The sequence below is a fragment of the Poecile atricapillus genome, chromosome Z (genome assembly GCF_030490865.1).
Source record: "Poecile atricapillus isolate bPoeAtr1 chromosome Z, bPoeAtr1.hap1, whole genome shotgun sequence".
NCBI classification, from domain to species: domain Eukaryota; kingdom Metazoa; phylum Chordata; class Aves; order Passeriformes; family Paridae; genus Poecile; species Poecile atricapillus.
The window spans coordinates 143680756-143702465 of NC_081289.1; the positions used below are offsets into that span (position 1 = coordinate 143680756).

At 47.2% G+C, this 21710-nt stretch overlaps 1 protein-coding gene across 3 annotated transcripts in view; it reads right to left on the minus strand.

Annotated features, from left to right (window-relative positions):
* The window catches only part of LOC131592699 (E3 ubiquitin-protein ligase NEDD4-like), a 90247-nt gene that overhangs the window by 58914 nt on the left and 9623 nt on the right, over positions 1 to 21710 (minus strand). For all 3 annotated transcript variants that reach the window (XM_058864399.1, XM_058864398.1, XM_058864400.1), the window contains exon 2: positions 5563 to 5636. In XM_058864399.1, the coding sequence (XP_058720382.1) occupies positions 5563 to 5636 (74 nt within the window). The remainder of the gene's footprint in view (positions 1 to 5562; positions 5637 to 21710) is intronic.

Here is a 21710-nt window from a genome sequence, read left to right on the forward strand (position 1 = left end):
AGCAGCAGACCTCAGGCCAGCTCCTGCCCACGGGCCTGGGATGGCCGAGGGCTCTGGCTGTGCCTGGCTTGGGGATGCTCCCCATGGACACTGCTACACCTGCAGGCTGCAGCAGGAAATGTGCTTTTACAGACAACACACCTTCAGTTCCACTTCCAAATTCACATCACTAACACACCGTCTTCACAAATATTCATCTCAAGGAGTCTCCACAAAACTGCGGGAGCCCCTGGGATAGCAGGTAACATCAGGGCTGAAAAGCAGGTTACGCTCGGCAAGAGGAAATTCCGTGCACCTGAAAATGTTTTTCAGAATCATTTAAACACACTTAGAGAAACTCTGTGCATGCACTTAGGGGAGCTTAAAAAGTTCCAAGATCGTTTTAAAATTCTAATGTTTTGCTTAGTCACTTTTAGATTCAAAGAGATGAGGGAAACAAAGCCTCAAAATATGCATCATTAAAGAAGATTAGAATTATAATGAGATACTTCTGACCAAGTTTTATGGAGAGCAGTAAAAACAATGTTCTAAGGCAGAACCTCTTACAGTCACTATCATTTTATCCCAATTCCCCCGGTGACTTCCCCATTCCTGCACAGTAAGAAGGGAGAAGCACAATAAGAATACACAGCAATTAACTACTAGCAATGCTCCACAGCACGCTGGCTGTGTTTGCTCCCTGGTTTTATTTTAGCACTTCTGAGTTTCATCTTTCTCCCTGAACTGAGTAACATCCATTAAGAGTTTTTCTCCAAGAGAAGGAAGATTTTGACTTCACTGTCATCCAAGTCTCGTGTCCTGTGACCAAAGCAAAGCACAAAGTGTCCAATCACACAAGGAGAAAGGAAAATCAGCTTCTGAAAAGAAAACAAAACCTTACCTTACCCTTCACCACAAAGCCAAACTTGCAGTCCGTTGTGCCTAAGCATCCCAAAATCTCACTCCTCCATAGCAAATCCCAGAGTCATTTTACAGACCTCCCATTTCCCTTCCAGTGTTTTATTTCGCAAGGAAAAGCTCGCACTACTTCTGACTCTACAAGAAATGTAGCAAGGCTTTACTGAAGAGCTGCTAGAGATAATGACTCACATCACAGACAGCTGAGAAGTGTCTGTGGTGAAAAAAGGAGTTAAAAATTATACCTCAAACCCCACCTCCAGTGTCTCCACCTTCCTTTACCACGTTATGTTCTAATAAAGGGTAACGAGATGGATTCCTTTGGTATTCTTGCTCTCTTGGAAGTCTCCCAGAGCATAAAGAATATTTTAATCTTCCAAAACAGATGGAAGTGTAAATATGGGGTTTTTTCCTCCCCGAGGCCATTTCTTTTGCAAAGGTTAAATGAATGCTCTAACAGAATATGCAGACATCAGCCCCTGGAGCTGAGGGGCTGATGTATGCATAGATCTTCCTATGCCATTTCACACTCCCAAAATATCTTAACAAGTTCCAAAATCCAGCGGGGGTGGGGGAGGAGAGAGAGAACTCCATGACACCTGGCTTTGGGAAGAGAAAAGCCCAGCACAGTAGTTCTGCCTTAAATACTTCAGACAAAAAGGTTTTCCTTAGATGATTTTATTGACATGCCCCTTTTTTCAAGGTACCAGATTCAGGTAAACTCAGATCACAGTATATATCAGGCAGGTGGGAAAGCTGAGGAGCTGAATACAGAATCTTCTTTTCTTCAAGTAACAAGAAACATTTTATGTTTCTGTATTTGTACAAAGAAATTTTTCACTGAGCACTTATCTGATGAGAATTATTTTTTTACCATGACATTATAACCGTCAAGAATTATTACCAAGTCATTAAGCAGCAAAGACCACATCCTCGAATGAGCAGCATTTCTCCATCTACAGCTCCTGAAATATGTACCCAGTGCATCCTCCAGAAGATACCGTGCAGGAATGGGTAAAAACCTGAAAGCCTGGGTGGCTGGGAAGCCCTCAGGTAGCTCAGGCTGGCGCTGGAAGCTGCAGAAACTCTCTGGGGCCCTCTGCTGCCAGCAGAGCCCTGGGTGAGAGGGAACAGTGCTGAGATGGACACACAGACACACACACAGACAGACAGACAGACACACAGACAGACAGACACACACACAGACAGACAGACACACACACAGACAGACAGCCTGTGCCCCAGCTGGCAGCCCAACATCCACTGCACACACTACCATGAGCACCAACACAAAGCTTCCCAAATGACACTGTCCATTACCCAGCACGTTTCTGCTGAGCCTTTCACCCCTTCCTGTGCCAGCACCCGCTCTGGGTGCACACTTCAGCCGAGCCCTCGTCTCCTGTCCCACTGAGGGCTCCCTTTGGGAAAGGCCAGAGCATTTCCATGGGGAACACAGGCAGCTCTGCCTCGTGCTCTCTGTGCCCTGAGGAGCGCTGCCACCGAGCACAGGCGCTTCTGGAAAGGGCTCTGCTGTTCCTCTCCTTCCCAGGCAGGCACACACGCCTGGCTCTGCACCCAGCAGCGGGTGTGCTCATCAGGCAGCTGCTCCCTGCACCCCTCAGCTTTTCTGGGAGCACATTTCATTCCACAGGGAAGCACGAGCCACGCGTGCCTGCCCAGCAGTGCGGATGCTGCTTTTGCACTCCCAGGTCCAGCTAGGGCTGGATCACAGGAAGCTCTCAGCTGGTTTCTTTCCCTTCCCACACTGTTAGTAACATTTCATTTCCACTACACTGGAAAACCTTCCACTGCAAATCAGCTAGAAAAAGAAAAAAACAACACCAGAGTATGAACTCTCTCCTACTTGAGCAACTGCCCTCTAGTCAAGTGGCTCTGGGAATTCGGTCACAGCTCTGCTCCACCTCCGGGGCCTCCCTCGCCAGGATGCACACAGCGCTCTCCCTCTGGCACATGTGCAGGTGCTGGAGAGTCATTTGAAGGGGCATTCAGAAGCCAGACTATTTTTTAAAACGATTTGATGAATTTATGAAAGCTGCTCCCTTCTGTGGATTTGTCTCTGCTCATCAGAGGAGCCATCGGTAGGAGAAGGGGAACAGGCTGTTGGCCAATCCAGTTCCAAGGACAGCTCCAGGGCTACAGCTATCACCACAGCTTTTCCAATAGTTAAAACAGATATACCATAACTCCACCAAGTGGGCCAGAAATACTGGACTTGAAAGAATAGGTACAAGGTAAACATCTGCCCTCTTTGTCACCTGCAAAGCCACAGCCACCCGGGCTCTCCTCCCATGACAGACCAGTGACAGGACACTCATTAATTAAACAATTCAGCCACATTTTACACAGCCTTGCTCACATCAGGAGTATACAGCATGACTTACAATCCTACCTGCAGCCTGCCTTCCCCAGCTCCAGCATGGATCCTGGACACATGAAATCAAACCTTGAAAAGGGTTTTCATTTTGATTTGCGAACCTTGAAAACCCTTGAAAAAGGGCTTTTCAAGAAAAGAGCAGGTAAAAGCAATAAACCCAGAGGCAACCCATAACAAACTCTAAAGCCATTAGCAGCAGAGCACCCTGACAATTAAAAACATCTTTACTGATGTTTTCTTTACTGACTAGCACTTCACATTTTCAACTTCCAGCCAGCCACAATTTTCACTTACTTCATGATTTAGAAGGCAAAATACAGTAGCTAAGGCACCCCATCAGCTGTACCTTTATGGGATACACAATCTGAGTTCCACCAGTACTTGGATTCTTGTATGAAATTCATTAAGACACTTCAATTAAGAAGTTGGAAGGCAATTAAAAGGAAATGTCAAACATTCACACATGCAAGCTGATGCTAAATTCACAAAATCCCAGTCTGCAGTATCTGTTCACCATCAGTACCTAACACAGACTTGTAATTTTACAGGGTAAACTCCAAAGCAGGTTACAGACCCCCACTTCCATCCACACTTACCAGCCTCTTATGCCCACCCCTTCTGCGCCCATGTGGATGAAATGCCCCACATTTAACCATCACCTCAGGGTGCTCACAGTTCCTAATCCACTCTACGTTCTTGTTACTTTGTGCCATTGCAACCATAATTCCATAAATTTCTGAACTGTTAGGAGAATCATAGGAAGCCATGGGGTAGGAAAAACCACCTAAGATCACTGAGTCCAGCACAAATCCATGTCCCCGAGTGCTGCATCTAAATGGCTTTTAAATCCCTCCAGGGATGGGGACTCCACTGCTGCCCTGGGCAGCCCTTTTGGGAAAGACATTTTCCCCATCACCCAACCCAAACCTCCCCTGGCACAACCTGAGGCCCTTTCCTCTGTCCTGCCCCTCGTACCCTGGAAACAGAACCTGGCCCGCAGCTGGCAGCACACTCCTGTCAGAGTGCTCTGGACAGCAAGGTGCTTTCCCCTGAGTGTCCTAAGACATCCCTACCTGCTAATAAAATCATTTCCTAAGTCAAAAAGAACCCCAAAAAAAGCAAACTCTAAAGCACCGAGATTTCTTTACTGTTACAATCTTCAGAAGAAAAGCACAAGTTTCTCCAGTGCTCCACACTGGTAAGAGACTTTCCTTAGATTTAATCAAGAAGGAAATGGCTTTCAGACTCTGCAAGCCCACAGGCAGTGTTTTATAATGGTAAAGTTGATTAAAAATGGTCAGGACAACCCACTGAGATGCAAAACACAATGTGTGCCTTGTAGTTAATCTTTCACAGTTCTGCAGGAACATGGGAACTGTTTGAAGCCCTGCACAGCTCCACCCCACAGAGGCACAGGAGCTGCTGGGGCCAAGCTCTGCAACACCAACCTGCTTTCAAAGGACTGCACATGAACTCATTTGAAAGAGTAAAACAAATTTCAAAACATGTGTAGGGAATGTTTTTAACTCTCTGCTTTTATGGAAATCCTACTGACTTGAGACCAATTTCCCTAAAATATGGTAAAGGTCACATCAATAGGAATCAGTACAAATTACACTTGGATTTAGCTTCACGCATTTGGAAAGATAAAAGTTACGTTGCTTACAGTCAGCATCAAAAACTGCTCTTCAAAACAAGACATCTGGAGAAAGAAAATAAAAAAGCTTTGGCACACCATATTCTGCACACAGCTACCAAAGGAACGCTTTTGCAAATTTCACCCAAAATACTAAAGTTGATTAAACTTTTAATTGCTGCTTTCATGTAGTTTTAAGCTAGATACACAAGTTAATGAACAATTTGTAAGCATCATTAAAGAAATACAGGAAAACCCACAGGGAGGCTCATTTATACATTAAGAAATTAGTCATTTCAATAAAAGCTAAAATTGGATACCACTAATTTCAAACTGATAAAACCCTTCTAAGTAGATGGGAACATTTGCAGTAGAGCATTTTGTCATGCTTAGGCTTAAGAGAGCAGGAATGTCAAGCCTGAATTAACCTTCAGAAAAAGAAAATTACTGGGTTTGGGTTCATTTTAGCTTGAGAAGCAGCTTCTCCCCCAGGTATTAGCTGGCTGGGTTCTGCAAGCCTGGGCTTTGAGCAGAGGAGGAAGAAGGCAGGAGCAGCCCCAGCTGTGCCCACACACACCCAGCACCCTGCCCTGCTCCAGCTCCAGGAATCGCAGGGCTGCACAACACCCACCTGGCTCCAAAGATGTCTTTCTTGGCCAGGTCAATGCCAGAAACCACCTTCACCCTGAGGATGCGAGACTCCTCCTGTGAGAAAAGAGAAAGAGGGTTTAATGGTTATTCTGTAGGTCACTCTGAAGCTCAGCAGCTGGCAAGAGGTTAGCAGACAGCAGGAGTCTCTCCTAGGGAGGATTTGGATAAGAACCACCTCTTGGAAGGCTTATCTGAATCCAACCATGAGGAGTATTCGACTTCAGTCAGAGCTGTTGAGAGTTCAATAAAGGCACAGTAAGAGTAGATAACAGTAATACATCATAGCAGTAGTACTGTAACAATAATAGCAATAAAAGTAGAAGAATATTTGCTGAACGGGGCCATTTCACATCCTAAGTGATCCATATGCCACAAATTTATTCTGCATTGACACTAAAGCTCTTCAAACACAAGAGAAATTATTCATAACATTTCATAACATAATAATTCTCACATTAATGAGAGATGTCTGTGGTGTAAAAATCGAGGATGCAAGTTAAAAATAAATCCTTAAAATGAATTTTTGAAGCCTGTCTCACCACCTTGGTGTACGTGGAGAGCTCAAAATCAGCATTCACAGACAGATGGCACGTCCTGCAGATGCACATCACTGGAGCATCAGTCTGATGCTCAGTTTATCACTTCATTACATGGGGTGCCTGAGGAACATCAGTAAAAATAGCCTCTTTTTACTTCTATTTCACCCTGCCTGAGCAACACAAAGAGGCCACCAAATTGAAACCTGGAAAGTCTTCTACAGAAACAGGTTCTGCAGTCCCCATATCAGTGATACCTTCTCTCCTCTGATAAGCCTCCCAGAGCTGCAAGATACTGGATTCAATTACAGTAACTTGAGACTCCATTCCTTGAAGCCCGTTCAGACAACAATTACACTTTCCCACAGGTTTCTCCTGGTCTGTTTGCTTTAGGCAGCTGAAAGGCAGACACAGCTTTGTCAGCTGTCTTGGCACAGATTTCTCTGACTGTGAGGAAGGTCAGGAGCAGCCCCAAAGTAGAGCTTTACCTGGGTATCCCAACTCACCCCTGTGGAAAGAGGCACGGACAGGGGATCAGAAAACAAGAGTCCCACTGAACCTGTGTGCAGGGCAAGTTCCAGCCTGGCACACGCCCTGCCCGAGGAACTGGGCTGCAGTAAAACAGCACTGGAGGCACAAATCCCTCCTGTAAACCAGGTGTATGGTGATCTCCCCAGCAGCACAACACTGCAAGGTAGCTCCTAATTAGGGAACAGGATTTGTTCCTAAAAGAGCCCAAAGCTTACCCGAGAGGTGAGCAAAACAGATGTGAAAAAGAACAAATCAGTGCACTCACATTAGTGGATATGGAAGGTTTTTTTTCCTATGCACCGTGTGCCTGGATGTCTAGAGCTGCTTTAATCTACAAAAGGCAATGAACTTGCAGATTGTGATCAAGAGAATTCCTTCCATAAGAGAAGGCAGCATAAAAAAACCTGAGCTGAAACTTAGACTGTTCAGACCTCACTGAAGCAGAACTAGAGGAGAAGTTGCAATAGCTGTTTCTATATTAACAATGCTGCTCAGATTCCCTCTAGCAAAGTCCAACATCAACTTTGCTAGAGTAGCATCTTCCTGCGCTGAGGACACCTCTGCATATTAACTGATTCAAAATAAATCAAAGGAAAACACAAACAATATCCCCCACCATCTTTCGAAGCAAAAAAAAGGCAAGAGGAGGTCCCACTACTGGAGGATCCCCTAAGTGTGTCTTGCAAGATACAAAAGATGATGCTCAAGAGGATCTAAATAGATTCTCCAAGGGTCATATCTGCTTTAAGTGACCCAGAAGCTACGACCCTGTTCCCTCCTGCAAGGAGGCTCCCAGCCTCTCCTCAATATTCCAATTTAACAAGCTGAACAAGTGCTCTTGAAAGTGTTTGTTCTAATTTTCATATGCATGAAATATATACACATATATATGTAATGTTTAAAAAAAAATTTAACCACCTCCTCAATTAGTCATGAGGTCTACCATATGTACCATATGTATTAACTTTTGCTGACTCCTTGTATCACAATTTCTTCATCTCCAAGTGTGCTGTGTCTAGGTAAAAAGGAGTTAAATTATTACAGCAACAGCGAGGTGATCTCACCTCATTGTCCACCAAAAAAATCAGATAAAGGATTGCTTGGCTGGGCACAGCCTGAGACTCACAGAGTACCAATTACCTGATGCAGGTTTCCACCCAGCCCTCTCTGAAAAGACTGTACAACAACATTGGGATTTTGGTTGTTTTTTGTTGTAAACCCAGGGCACAACGACAGAGATCACTGACCACAGAAATATTCTGCAGGAGAAGACCCAGGGTTCAAAACCCAAATAATGCAGTGATCCCCAGCACAAGCAGAGAACGGGATAAGGAGACAGATTAAGGAGAAGTGGGATCTGACATGGCAGACAGTGAGGCTGAAGGATAACGAACATACAGCTGGAGTCCTAATTCGCAAGTAGACAAACAAGAGCAAGCAAAGCAGGGGAACCAGGCCCATCAGACACAGCACAGCTCTGCAGGACTCAGGGAACCAGGTCCACACGTGCTAGGAGCAAGGAAGGCTCCCTGGGGAGGATCCACACCGATGGAAACCAGGGCCTCCTCCAGCACTCAGGGCTGGACCACCATGGACACCCCTCCCCAAGCATCAGATGCAAAGTGGAAGCAGAGGAAGGACAGGTCCCTGACTGGAGCAAGATGGTTCTGCTGGACTCCAAAAAGAGCACTTGCTTAATTACCCCGGCCCTGTCTTAAAACGGAAGGAGATGCCAGAAGCAACGGTGCAACCGTGAGTTCTCTCAGCTGAACAGCTTGAGCTCCCACATGAGCTGACACTGCTGAGCACACACTCAGACTCAGACTGTCCAGAGCACAACCTGATCCACACAAAAGCTGCAGAGCACAATTTACTGGCACTTTACCCTGACTGAAAGACTTCCATCAGTGATCAATCACCTCATATATTCTTAAAGAGCAATTTCCCAACACAAACTCCCATTTTCTGGCAAGAATATCTAATATCCCTTTGAGTCAGCAAGCAGTGGAGGCAACTGCACACTGCAGGACACAATCCTGGGATACTCCTTCCCTCCTCCTGCACCCAAGGGGCCAGCACCCACCTTCATCTGCTTATCATCCCACCCCATCCTTCATGAGCAGCCAAATTTTTCTCCTTGCAACATCACAGAGATCAGGAGGCAGAAAATGGCAAGAGGAGAGAAGAGGCCTCAGAAGTCACTTGCCACTTGAGTTACCGTTTGCAAAGGAAGAACCTTTGGTTCTGCTCAGAGTTGAAATTACATGGCAGAAGAAAATACCTGTGTGGGGATGAGATTAAACTGTATCCACCTCTGTGCAGGAAATGAACACCCGACTCTGCAATTTTCTATTCCACTGAATTCCCTGCATTTTGTAAAGCACATATCCTAAGCTGCTTGTTGAAGCACAGTTTGAAAGATAAGCTCAGCTCATTCCACAGAGACATTTTTCCATCCTATTTCAACCTTGCCTGGAGCACACTTCCAGAGGCCAGGCTGTGCTCTGTGCAGCCCCAGGGCTGATGCTGCAGTTCCATTCCCACCGCGCTCGGCTTTGGCACCTGCAGCACAAGCAGGAATTCCAGGCAGTGCTGTCCTGAGCGCTGTGATTCAATCCACTGGCGAGGCTGTGTGTGCAGGGGGGTGGCTCTGGGGCTGTGACCATTTCAGCAGCTCCATGTGCACATTCTGGCAGCTGGCCCAGCCTCTGAACAGCATCCCCAGCTGCTGCAGCCTGCCCTGAAGGGCCTTGGTACCTATTAGTGCTGAGCTCCACTGTGCCTCACGTCTGTCCAATCATTAACATGAAGTTTACGTATTCCTGCCTTCCCAAAACATGTCAAAGGTTACACAGTTCTTCACTGAAGGATAACCTGGACACAGGCTCTGTTCTCTTAGCTGCAGTTCACAGTGCCATTTCAGCCGGCTTGGTTTATTGAGGTGGAACCAAGCTCTGGAACTGGAAGCCTATTACAGATCAAAACCCAGACTTCATCAGCAGTGAACAAACCTCATGTCACCTCAGAAAAGATGAAGGAAAACAGATGTATTTCCAGATTTAGGAGACTTTTGTATGTATGACCTGTATGATTCCCATTTTGTTAATTCTTTGTCAAACACACACCACATTCACTTTCTCCAGTTGCTCTGGAAAGCCAAGTCATTTTTAAGACCCATTAAAGCACTCACATAAAGAAAACTTATTCAGTGCTGGCCTTGGATTAGTAAAACACCCTGGAGCTGTGGAGTTTAAAGAAGAGTTGTGACAGTAGAAGAGAAAGAACATGGGCCAAATACAGCATCCCGAGCTGCCTTCTCCCCCCACAGCACGGCGAAATGCTGCCCGTTCAAAGGGGCACATAGCAGTGCTGTAAAAGCAACCTGAGCAAGCTTTGGAATACACATCTGTATGTTCTGAATGCACACTGAAAGAAAGCCCCAGCAATCCAGCCTGGTGTGAAAAGGAAAGCTGCAGATGTCAACTTCCAACAGGACAGAAAATCCCATGACACACGTAACGTACGCATTAAGAGAACAGCCTGAAATAACAATCGATGAGGGTATAAAATTAGAAGCTTGACTCGTTTAAATGAACAACAAGTGTGAAAGGCACAATGGCTGGATCAATGCAAACCAATATTTGAACAGCTGTCACGCAGACCGGGAAGATTAAACATTTAACGTGTTTTTCCCAAGGTATATAAAACGATCTCTGAGTCAAACAGCCCAAGATGGGCAGGTTTGCTCTTGTACTTTCCGAGCCACGCACAGCAGCAGCAGCAGCAGCAGGCACAGCCCGTGTGGGATGCCAGGCTGGCAGCTGGAGGAACCCCGCAGTCACCCCGTAGTCACCCCGCAGTCAGTCGCCCCACAGTCAGTCAGCCCACAGTCAGTCAGTCACCCCGCAGTCAGTCAGCCCACAGTCAGTCAGTCACTCTGCAGTCAGTCGGTCACCCCGCAGTCCGTCAGTCAGTCACCCCGCAGTCAGTCAACCCGCAGTCAGTCAGTCACCCCGCAGTCAGTCACCCCGCAGTCAGTCAGTCAGTCACCCCGCAGTCAGTCAGCCCGCAGTCAGTCAGTCAGCCCGCAGTCAGTCGCCCCGCAGTCAGTCAGTCGCCCCGCAGTCAGTCAGTCGCCCCGCAGTCAGTCAGTCGCCCCGCAGTCAGTCAGTCAGCCCCCAGTCAGTCACCCCGCAGTCAGTCAGTCACCCCGCAGTCAGTCAGTCACCCCGCAGTCAGTCAGTCACTCTGCAGTCAGTCAGTCGCCCCGCAGTCAGTCAGTCAGTCACCCCGCAGTCAGTCAGTCAGTCTGCAGTCAGTCAGTCGCCCCGCAGTCAGTCAGTCGCCCCGCAGTCAGTCAGTCGCCCCGCAGTCAGTCAGTCAGCCCCCAGTCAGTCAGTCACCCTGTGGTCATTCAGTCGGTCACCCCGCAGTCAGTCACCCCGCAGTCAGTCGGTCAGCCCGCGGTCAGTCAGTCAGCCCGCGGTCAGTCAGTCAGCCCGCGGTCAGTCAGTCAGCCCGCGGTCAGTCAGTCAGCCCGCGGTCAGTCAGTCGGCCACCCCGCAGTCAGTCAGTCGGTCACCCCGCAGTCAGTCAGTCGGTCACCCCGCAGTCAGTCAGTCGGTCACCCCGCAGTCAGTCAGTCGGTCACCCCGCAGTCGGTCACCCCGCAGTCAGTCACCCCGCAGTCATTCAGTCACCCCACAGCCCTCGCACACTCACCGCGGCACCCAGAGCTCCACCAGGCACCACTGCTCGCCCGCCGCCTGTGCCCGCACAAGCAATAAATGACCATCGCCGAGGCAACGAGGGGGAAGGCCAGCGAGCTTGGGTTTCACCTGGAGAGAGCTTTGCCTGAGCCACGGTGGGGGAGTGTTGGTTCAGTTTGGCTTTTTTTTTTCCTTCTCTCTGTGTAGAGACATTTTTGATTCCAACCCTTGATAGGCGCCAGCGAGGTAAATTTCCACTAACTGTGAGGAGAGAAACCAGATGCCGCTGGAATGTTACCTGCACGTAGAGACTCTGTGAATCCGGTTTCATCCACTGAGTACCTCATCTCTAGTTTTATTATAGCTGAAAGTTTGCAAAACATAATGTACTTAAAAAGATAACAGATCTTTAACTCCGTGTTTTGGTGGCAAAACAAATCCAAATGGAAAAGACAACAAACGTTTAATTCAATGTTTTAACTGTGGCACTCCTGGTTTCCTGAAGGAAAGCTCACCCACAGAGCCTGGCGTGTTACACACACAGTCACCCAAACACACACTGCTCTTAATTCTCCCGTTTTGTGGGAGAAAATCAACCAGGATGTGCAGCTCCAAAGCAAAATCAATCATGTGTCATCTGTGTAAGAAACCTAATAACCATGTTAGGCTTCTCCTAAATCTCCCAGCAATTGAAACCAAGCTCAGCGGCAAAAGAGTTGAGCTGATTCTTACTTTCATTTGGTGGATTAAACCAATCCACATATGGCCGAGTGAAAAAACGTGCTTTAGGAAGCTACTCCAGACCACCCTCCTGCAGAGAGTACACCCAAATTGGCTTATCCTGTTCTGACTGGCACCTCCAGAACATCAAACAATGCTGGGCAGCCCAAGAGGGAGAACCCAAGCACGGTGCCCTGCCTGGCAGGCTGCCACCATCACCCCCAGGGAAGGCAGCTGAGAGCACCCCAAGGAAACAGCTCCATCTCTGAGGACATCACAGTGACTTTCTGAAGGCCATAGCAACAGAATGTGAGTCTCACTATAATTCTTGCAATATCTTGCTAATCTTGAAATTGTCAGTGGCAATTTTGCCAACAGTGTTTGATAAAATCTCAGTTGTGCAATGCAAACAAAAGCATGCACCAGGGCTATGACCCAAATCTCCACGTTCCTCTGCAAGTGCAGCACGGAAAACAAACTTAAAAGTTCACTTGGTTACAACTCATCTGGCTCGAGGGGGGACATTAAAATCTCCTTTCAGCTTCACCACAAGCAACCCAGCTCAGGACTTTGTCCTTGCATGTTCTCATCACACTCCTCCTCACCAAATCCCAGAGTAACTCAAACTGTGCCTTTTCTTACCCACAGAGTTCTCAACCCTCGCTGCAGGATGCAATGTATTTGTAAAAACCCCATTATTTTCTCCACAGATCACAAAATTAGAGCAACTAAACCTAAAAGCTTTTTGAGAAAAGAAGGCTATGCAGTTTGGATCATAAAGACCCTCCTGGCCAGAGTTTACAGAGCACTCCTGGCCAAGCAAGGATTCTCACACAGCAGGAATCATAAGATGAAGCAAACACCAGTAAGCATTACAAGAACTGCAGGGTTTAGAGAACCATGGCATTCATAAGCTCATACAACAGAAAAATATGAAATGTTTTACAGGAGTGATTTAGGTCCTGTTTCAGACCCCTAAGGAAGGTGTTGACTATACTCATGTTCTCCTTGGCTGGAATGACACACTCAGCAGAAAAACACACCAGGCAGAATTTCATCAAGGCACAAGTTTGTCTTAGAGGGACACTATAACGATGCTGCTCCTGCATGGGGACAAACCAGCAGGAAAGAGCACACAAAACTGGAATGAGCAAGTTAGAACACAGACATCAGGATCATGGGGATCAAAGGTACCTGCACATCAGTGCCAGTGAGTGGGACCAGGAGTCCAGACACCCAGTGCAATGCTGAAAGCACACCATTAACAAACAGGCTCAAACCACACTGCTGCCCTCCTGAAAATCTGCTCACAAGGTATTTTTACTATGTGTTTTAAAAAACTAAGTGTTCCAAGTGAATTGTGATCTATTTTTATGGAAATCCACTGAACTCCATGCAGTTAGATATACTTGAACAATTTTAGCAAGCGTGTTGAACCAGGCCACCTGTGAGCTTTGGAAATACCTAAGAGGATGCAAAAGAACTTCCATTTAATGGGCCTGCTGTACTGCACAAGACTTTCCTCCTTATTTAACTTTCAGACCTATTTATGTCATTAAAAGGATTCATGTAAGCAAAACATTGTTTTCTGCACAACCTCCCTAACTGAGCTCTCCAGTGTCTCATGCAGCAATCACAGAATCATTACAGCTGGGTCAGATCTCCAAGATCATCAAGTCCAACTTCCAATGCCCGCTAACACCCTAAGGGCAGGAGGGTATATTTGCTGAATCATCTGTACATGCCATGCCTTTACAGTCTAGGAAATTCTCTTTCCAAGGGAAACTTTGATCTGCTTTTCCCTGGACAAGACAAGAGAAGTGCCTAACCATTGGTGGGAGCATAGAAAAAAAAAAAAGCATTTGGTACATGTTGCTATTAAAAACCTGAACAAAGCTTTGACTGGGAGTAACTGGTGCATTTACAGCAATCTGTGACCTGGCAGTGACTCTCCTCTATGGACTTAGCTTTAAAAATGAAAAAACCCAACAAAACCATGCCAAAAACCACACCCAATCTTGATATTGCATGACAGATGAGCACCAAGACCAGCTGCATTCAAACTGAACTGAATTCCCAAAGAAAAGTCTGACAGAACTTCTTTTTCTTCCCTCTGGGGATACAGAAACCAAACTGATTAAGACATCAAGGTTTTATTTAAACAAGTTCTGACATTCACAAACTGCCATAAAACAAAGGAATGATGATTCTCTGCATAGAATTTTGCCAGTGCCAGGATGCTGGCCCTGATGCTGGCAAAAGAACAAGGCAGGTTGGTTTAATTTCAAATCCTCATTATGGCCAGGTCAGGACCCACACAGATCCATTACTTTCCAGCAGTACTTTAAAACCTCCTAGGCAAAAGAGAACCACTAAAAATCCATGTCCCCAGTGGATGTCTGACAAGCCCAACCAGTAACAAGAAAGGGTTGCAATTCCCAATTAGCAGCCTGCAGTAAGGACTCCCAGAAGGACCTGACGGGAAGATTTGCTTTCAAAGCAGCTGCTCCAGCACAACACAAAGATTTTTACCTTTCACTACATCAACCTCTGATACATTTCTATTCTAATCATTTTTTTAAAAAAAAATTAAACATCTTGAACTGGTGTTTTTTGATCTCATGAAATACACTAGGCCCTTAACATTCAAACTTTTTAAAACTGAAAAATTAAGCCTTACACTTAATACAACCATCTTCATTTTTCCTATGTGAAATGGCACACAAATCCAGTGTAATGCTGTATTTTAGCCTAGCAGTTCCCACAAAAATCCAGTGATTTATCCAAAAGCTTCCATCAGTACACAGCAGACATTCCCACTCCCTGCCCGGATCCAGCAGCGATGCTGCTCTGGTTAATGATATTCCCAGCTCAGGGCCAGGCTGGGCAGGGCTTGGAGCAAGCTGCTCTAGTGGAAGGTGTCACAGAGCAAGCAAAGATCCTGTATCAACCAGGGCAGGTTGAGCTACACTCACTCCAGTAGCCCAGCTAGTTGATCACACAACTATATCAACAATAGATCACACAAACATGTTTATGTAACCACAATCTATATTCTTGTTAGATATTTAATGATTCCAGACCATAAACCATCAGTGGCTGCGCTGCTTAATGACAAAACACACATTCAATAAAACCCTAATCCAACAATAAACTGGGATTGGAGGCTCACTTCTAACCCAGATAAGTTGAGAGATCGATTCCACGGCACACACCCAGAGCCCAGAGCTGCACCGCTGGCTGTTCCACCTGCAGGAAGATGGAACAGGGAGCTGCTTGAACAGGCTTTGCTGGAAAAACCCTGACAGCAGGAAAACTATGCCAACTGACAAGAAAATGCCAGTGCAGCTCTTAAAACCTGAAATACCTCTGAACTTCTTCAGTCTCAGAAAGACAAGCTCAGGTACCCTGGGTGACGGACACACCAGGCTGGCAGAGTGTTTGCCAAAGGCAAGAGCTGGGCACGTTGCAATTACTTTGGGATATCAGAACCCACAAGTCACCTCTCCTAACAGCCCATGGAGTGTCTGACAGGAGGCAGCGCTCCTGTTCCTGCTCTATAGAGGCTGGGAAAATGGATTTACTTGTGTGAGAGGCTGTCTCAATGGGCACAGGGTGCTGGGGGCAGAAGCAGAGAGGCTGAGGGAGGTGGGTTTGCTCAGACTGGAGAAGGGAGTAACTCCTAATTCCTATGGATCACAGCCTGACATCTGCAGGGAATTCAGCCTGTACTTTCCACTTTTTAGCTGTTGTAATAGCTTACCTGCAGTAGCTTTAGCTCAGAGCAGAACTTGGGAATGTCAGTTTTCACAGAGACACTTCATTTTCTGACACAGTTTGTTTTGTTGCATGAATCATCCTATTATCCAACCAGAAATTAAATTAGATCTTCCAGCTCTTGGCTGCAGTTAATAATTAATGTTACTGTATGAGTTTCCAACCTCCCCTGGTGAAAAAAATTCTTCCAAACACATTAACATCTCAGTGAGTGGTGTTGTCAGTCACTCCAGCAGTTCACTCCTTTGGCTTCTCTTCTTCATCTTGATCAAGTTTCTTTTTTTTTAAAAGAATAACAAGTCATAGCCTCTAGCAGTACCTCTTGTCCATTAAGGCTTTGCTCCCCACGAATTTCTCATCTGGGGGAAGAATCACTCCATTACAGCCTCTGCCCAGATTAGGGGAATAAAAACAGCCACTCAAACCAGTGAAAAAGCCAAGTCAATGGGGATGGGATCTGCTCTCACCAGAAACATCTCATGTCAGGCTTTTGGCTCTAGTCCTGCTGTCTCCAACCTACCTGCACACCATGTTCTACCTCCTTCTCCCCCTTCCTTTCCTGCTCACTTTACAAACACAGCAGCCCTTGACAAAGATTTGACTCTTTATGTTCACTGTGAGTATTTATTTGTGATATAAATGGATACCCTAGGGCTAGCAGGCTCTTCCACCTGAGAACTACAGTGTCTCGCAAAGACCAAGGAAACTGTTCAGTTACTAGTCCAGGCTCTGCCCTAGATTTGGGCAGACAAGCAGGAGCAAACACAGCCCCTCCTGGCTGGAAGGACAAATCCCACAGGGGAAATCCTCTTTGCTTCTTCTCCAGTGCATCCTGGACATACAGACATATGTTATGAACATCCAAAGATGAGAACAGAACTTGAGGTGTGGAGGGAAAAAAAAACTTAACAAGAATATGCCCAATGCAGGAGACTGAGTAATTCAGCTGCAGAAGTTTGCTCCTATGCATACATGCACTGCAGGTGCTTTTGAAGGGGAAGAAAAGTGGGTACTATCTTAATTTAAAGGCCTTTTTTTCTTTTAATGGAATATGCTTGTCTTTTACAGACTGTAAAAGAACAGACTCTAAAGAAAAACAAATGCAATGAAGGTGCTACTGAGGGCTTGCTTTGTTTGTATCAGTAATTTCTGCATCTCTATTGGTGGTGGAAGGCTTGAAAGGGTTTTAGGGGGGTTGGAGTGTTGCTTGCATTGGTTGTTGGATTGGGGTGGCTGTTTGTTTTGGTTTTCAGTTGTATTAATTGTTTATGGGGAATTCCTTCAAGATTTGTGAAATTCTATCAATAAATGCATTGTTGGCGGACCAAGCTCAGAGGTTAGCTCAGGCACTCGTTCCCAAAATGGTACTTGACACTGACTAGACTAAGAAACACTCGTTCAAATATTCACCACTCATTATCTAAAACAGAGGCTGCACTTTGTGTCCTGCCAGGCATTCTGGCTGCAAACTGGGGCTCCATGCCCCGAACAAAAGGCACATTCAGAATCCATGTTTTGCAGAAGCGCTGCAATAGGGTCAGTCATTCAGCATCCCAGAGCAGGACCTTGTCCTGGGGAAGCACAGATGCATGTTCCTCTGGGAGGCAGAAAAGCAAGGGAGCAGAGGGCACAGCAATGCTGAATTCCTCAGGCAAGTTACAGGCAGTGGATCGGCTTCCACAGCAACCTAAAGAAATTATTGCTTCTACCTGCTTATTCTTGACCCTGTATCACACTGTGACCTGCAGAGATGATGAGGTACACACAGGGCTGGTTGCTCCTGACACCACAAGGACTTTTAGAGAGCTCAGTCAACAACCTCGGGAGTAAAGAACACAAACGTGTATTACAGTGACTGAACACAGCAGTGAAAAGCTCTTGGGATCACACAAATTAACACAAGTCTGAAGAACAAACTCAGTTTCCTCCAGGCAGGTTTAAATGAAGTCACATTCCCTTCCAGAAATAAGATGATCTACACCAAGTCCAATTTTGCTGGTGACTATGTTGCACCAAAGCAAAGGGAGAAAAGCAGCTTGGAGCTGCAGAGCCCAAACTGCAGCGGCACAGAACTGACTCCTTTAACAGGCTCCCACTGGAGATGGGCTGGAGCTCCACAACAACACACAGCCTAACACATTCCATGAGATGGCATTTGTCCTGTAGGCAAGCCCATAGTGCAGCTGCTTAGACTGAACACAGCAAAATCCTGCTCCAAAGACCAGGTAACAGCTCCAGAAAACACAAAGGCTGGCAAGGAACTTGTGACATTAAGAAAAGTGCTACAGTGGTCAGCAAAAAAACCAAAGGTGCCAGGCAGAGCGACCACTAAGCTGGAGTAAGCTGGAATAATGAAAGATTCTCACAATTAGTCTTCCCCAAGTCATTGCTTGAATGCAAAAGGGTAATTTTTATAGAATAATGAGAGTGCTGGCCAGCCCAGCAGACATCTTCACTGGCACACAAAGCCTACTGTGTAATTTGGTACTATCTTTTGATAGGAATATCCAATATTTCTGCATCCAGAGCAGCAAAGTGCTCTCTCTTCAATACTCCCAGGTCTCAAACCCTGATCCAGACATTTTCTTTCCTCCAGCCTTCCCTAAAAACTACAAGTGAGGTCAGAAAATTGTGAAAACCAGTAAATCAATGTACTCCCTGTCCTATGCTATCACATACCTCCTGCCTCTAAGGCACCTTCCAAGCACTGAAAGCATTTATGAAATATGAGGAACAAGAAGTCCCATCCATGGGAATTTCTCCATGAAAAAGCTTTTCAGAGGTGATCACACAGTGCAGGCTGTCCTCTGTCTCAATTACACACAATCCTGTCTTTCCATCTGACTGGAAGACTCGAGATTTCTCAGAAAGAAACATCTCCTCAGTGTCATTGAAACAGCAAGGATGTTCCAGACTGAGTGGGATCACTGCAAGGACTGACACAGTGTTAATGGCCATTTTGACAGTGGAGAAGGGCTTAAACCTCTCCTGGAAACTGCAGGGAGCACCACCTCTATCTAAGAAGACAGAAAGAGCACAGACTGCAATCAGAGATGAAACCCAAAGGTGAAGAATTGCCCCCATTGCTGGGCACAAGCCCCTCACAGCAAAGACCACCACGCTACGCTGGCCCTTCAGCCTCTGCTTGCTCCTGAGTTTAACAGTGAGCCCCAGGGACACGAGTGAGAACACAATGGGCAGCAGAACCGAGACCACCAACCATATCCACAGGAAACACGAGACTCAGGTGAATGCCAGAGCAAGAGGAATTCAGCAAGCCCTCGATACGAGCTGTGAACAGCTTTCATCACACAGAGGTCCTGGATTTTCAGACAGCTCACTCACAGGGAGCACAAACACACACAACATGTGCTCCTCCTGACCAGCTGGCTTCATGCAACCTGTCCAGACCAAAGGCCAGCTGTGGGAGGCAGGGAGTTCCTGCCAGCTCTGGTCTCCAGAACAGGGACAGTGCCCCAGCCCTTGGGGTCAGCCTAGCCCCAGAGACAACCAGCAGGAGATGCCCTGGGGAGCCACACCAGCCCCAGGACGCAGGAAGAGCCTGTCTGACCTCCTGATGGCAGCTACCCCAGGTCACACGTCCAGCAACATCTGCATGATAACCCTGGTGTCCACCAGCCGTGGCATGTGATTCCAGGCTGGGGGATCAGCCACAGCACTGCCTCACCTTCCTAATAAACATCAGGAGATGCTGAGTGCTAAACCACCTAAACCAGCCAGTTTCCACAGCAACACTTAGCAATGACACACTGAGCTTCTGTAGCACATCCCAGCCTTATCAAAGGCTGTCTATCAGCATGTGAGCTCCAGCCTGCAGGGACACAGGGCTGGGGTCCCTGTGAGCTCCAGCCTGCAGGGACACGGGGCTGGGGTCCCTGTGAGCTCCAGCCTGCAGGGACACGGGGCTGGGGTCCCTGTGAGCTCCAGGCTGCAGGGACACGGGGCTGGGGTCCCTGTGAGCTCCAGGCTGCAGGGACACGGGGCTGGGGTCCCTGTGAGCTCCAGCCTGCAGGGACACGGGGCTGGGGTCCCCAGGCTGCAGGGACACGGGGCTGGGGTCCCTGTGAGCTCCAGGCTGCAGGGACATGGGGCTGGGGTCCCTGTGAGCTCCAGGCTGTAGGGACACGGGGCTGGGGTCCCTGTGAGCTCCAGCCTGCAGGGACACGGGGCTGGGGTCCCTGTGAGCTCCAGCCTGCAGGGACACGGGGCTGGGGTCCCCAGGCTGCAGGGACATGGGGCTGGGGTCCCTGTGAGCTCCAGCCTGCACTGACACGGGGCTGAGGTCCCCAACCTCACTTCCCAAATGCCCAAATTCCCAAATAGTTCTGGTGTCCAATAGAGAGCAGACCAAAAGTGCTTAGTGATTTCCATCACCAGGTACACGCTGCAGCAGCCATTTCAGCACTCACCTCTGACCTCCCTCTCACACAGGATCCACCTCCTGTCCAAGTTTTGGGAATTTGAAATAACAATTTCATCCCCTATAGGGCACAGACACTCAGGAGCTGCTGGGAGCCGGGCAGCATGCACTGGCCCAGGGTACAGGTGCCTGCACCAAATTACAGCTGATCATCTCTCACAGGAGTGAAATGAATAAACACAAATGCAGGTACAAGTACCTCAGAACTGAACTGACCAAACCCCAAATAAAATGACAGCAGGACAAAGGGATTAAAGGCAAATTCTCATGATGTCAGCAGGCTGAAGAAACCACTCAGGGTTTTGCTAAATCAATTCAAGCAGTGTTAAGAGGCATTTCTTTAATAAACAATGTCAATCGAAACTGTAACTGAAGCTGTGACTGAAATGTTTTAAAATATGCACTAGTACCAAGCCAAATTTTGGACAACATTCTCCGGAAAAACATGACACAGATAGGCACATGATATGAGAAGGTCACCATAAGACTGGAAAACACATTAGCTACAAACTCCAGCATTTTAACTCTGCAGACTTTGAGGCCAGTCAGTAACAGCTGTGAAGGGCCCATGGTTTCAACAGCTTCCAAAGGGGCTCTGTCAGGATCTTGCATTAGGAGCATGCAGGAACACGGTGACAAACGACCTGGCAGGTAACCCACACCCAGCCTGTAACCACTTAGCACAGTCTGCTTTACAATGTTTGACTTTCAAACTACAACAGAAACTAGTTAAGACAAAACCAAAACCTGGCTGTGTGACTTGATTTGGCACAATCTCTAGCACAGCTGCACGATGTCCCTGGATAAAACAACTCTGACCTTGCTCCCAGCCTGGCCAGACCTGCCCGGCACAGCATCTGCAGGACAGGGGGGCCTTTGCTGCACCCACCTCTCCCATTCTGGGGTCCCAGAGTGCCACAGCCATCACCCTTGGGATGCAGCTGGCCCCTAAACAGGGATAAGTAAAATCCCAGCTTAAACACAGGGGAGGAAAATGCAACATGTTCTTTATCATGCTAATCAGAACACAGAATGAGAAGGTAGGCTCTGGATAAGAGAGGCAACAGAAGCATGGGGATAATAATCCACTCCATAAAACAAAGAAAATTTGGAAAAAAGTATCTATAGTGCTATCTTTAAAAGAGAACAATCCATTCAGGCTCACTGCCCGTTATCTCTCCTAAAGGCCCATGTCCAGCTCTGGTTTCCAGACCTTCAGCCAGGCTCCCTGGTGGCCAGGGGAAGCCTGTCCCTGTTCCTGCCCAGCTCCCAGGTCACTGCGCCTCCAGTGAGCACTGCTGGAGTCCTGATGTCACAGCCACAACCAGAGAGCAGCTCACAAGCAAGGAAAACACACCTCCAGTACTGTCAGGCTGGGAATATACCCTGGTACACAGCTAGCTTTTCATGAGAA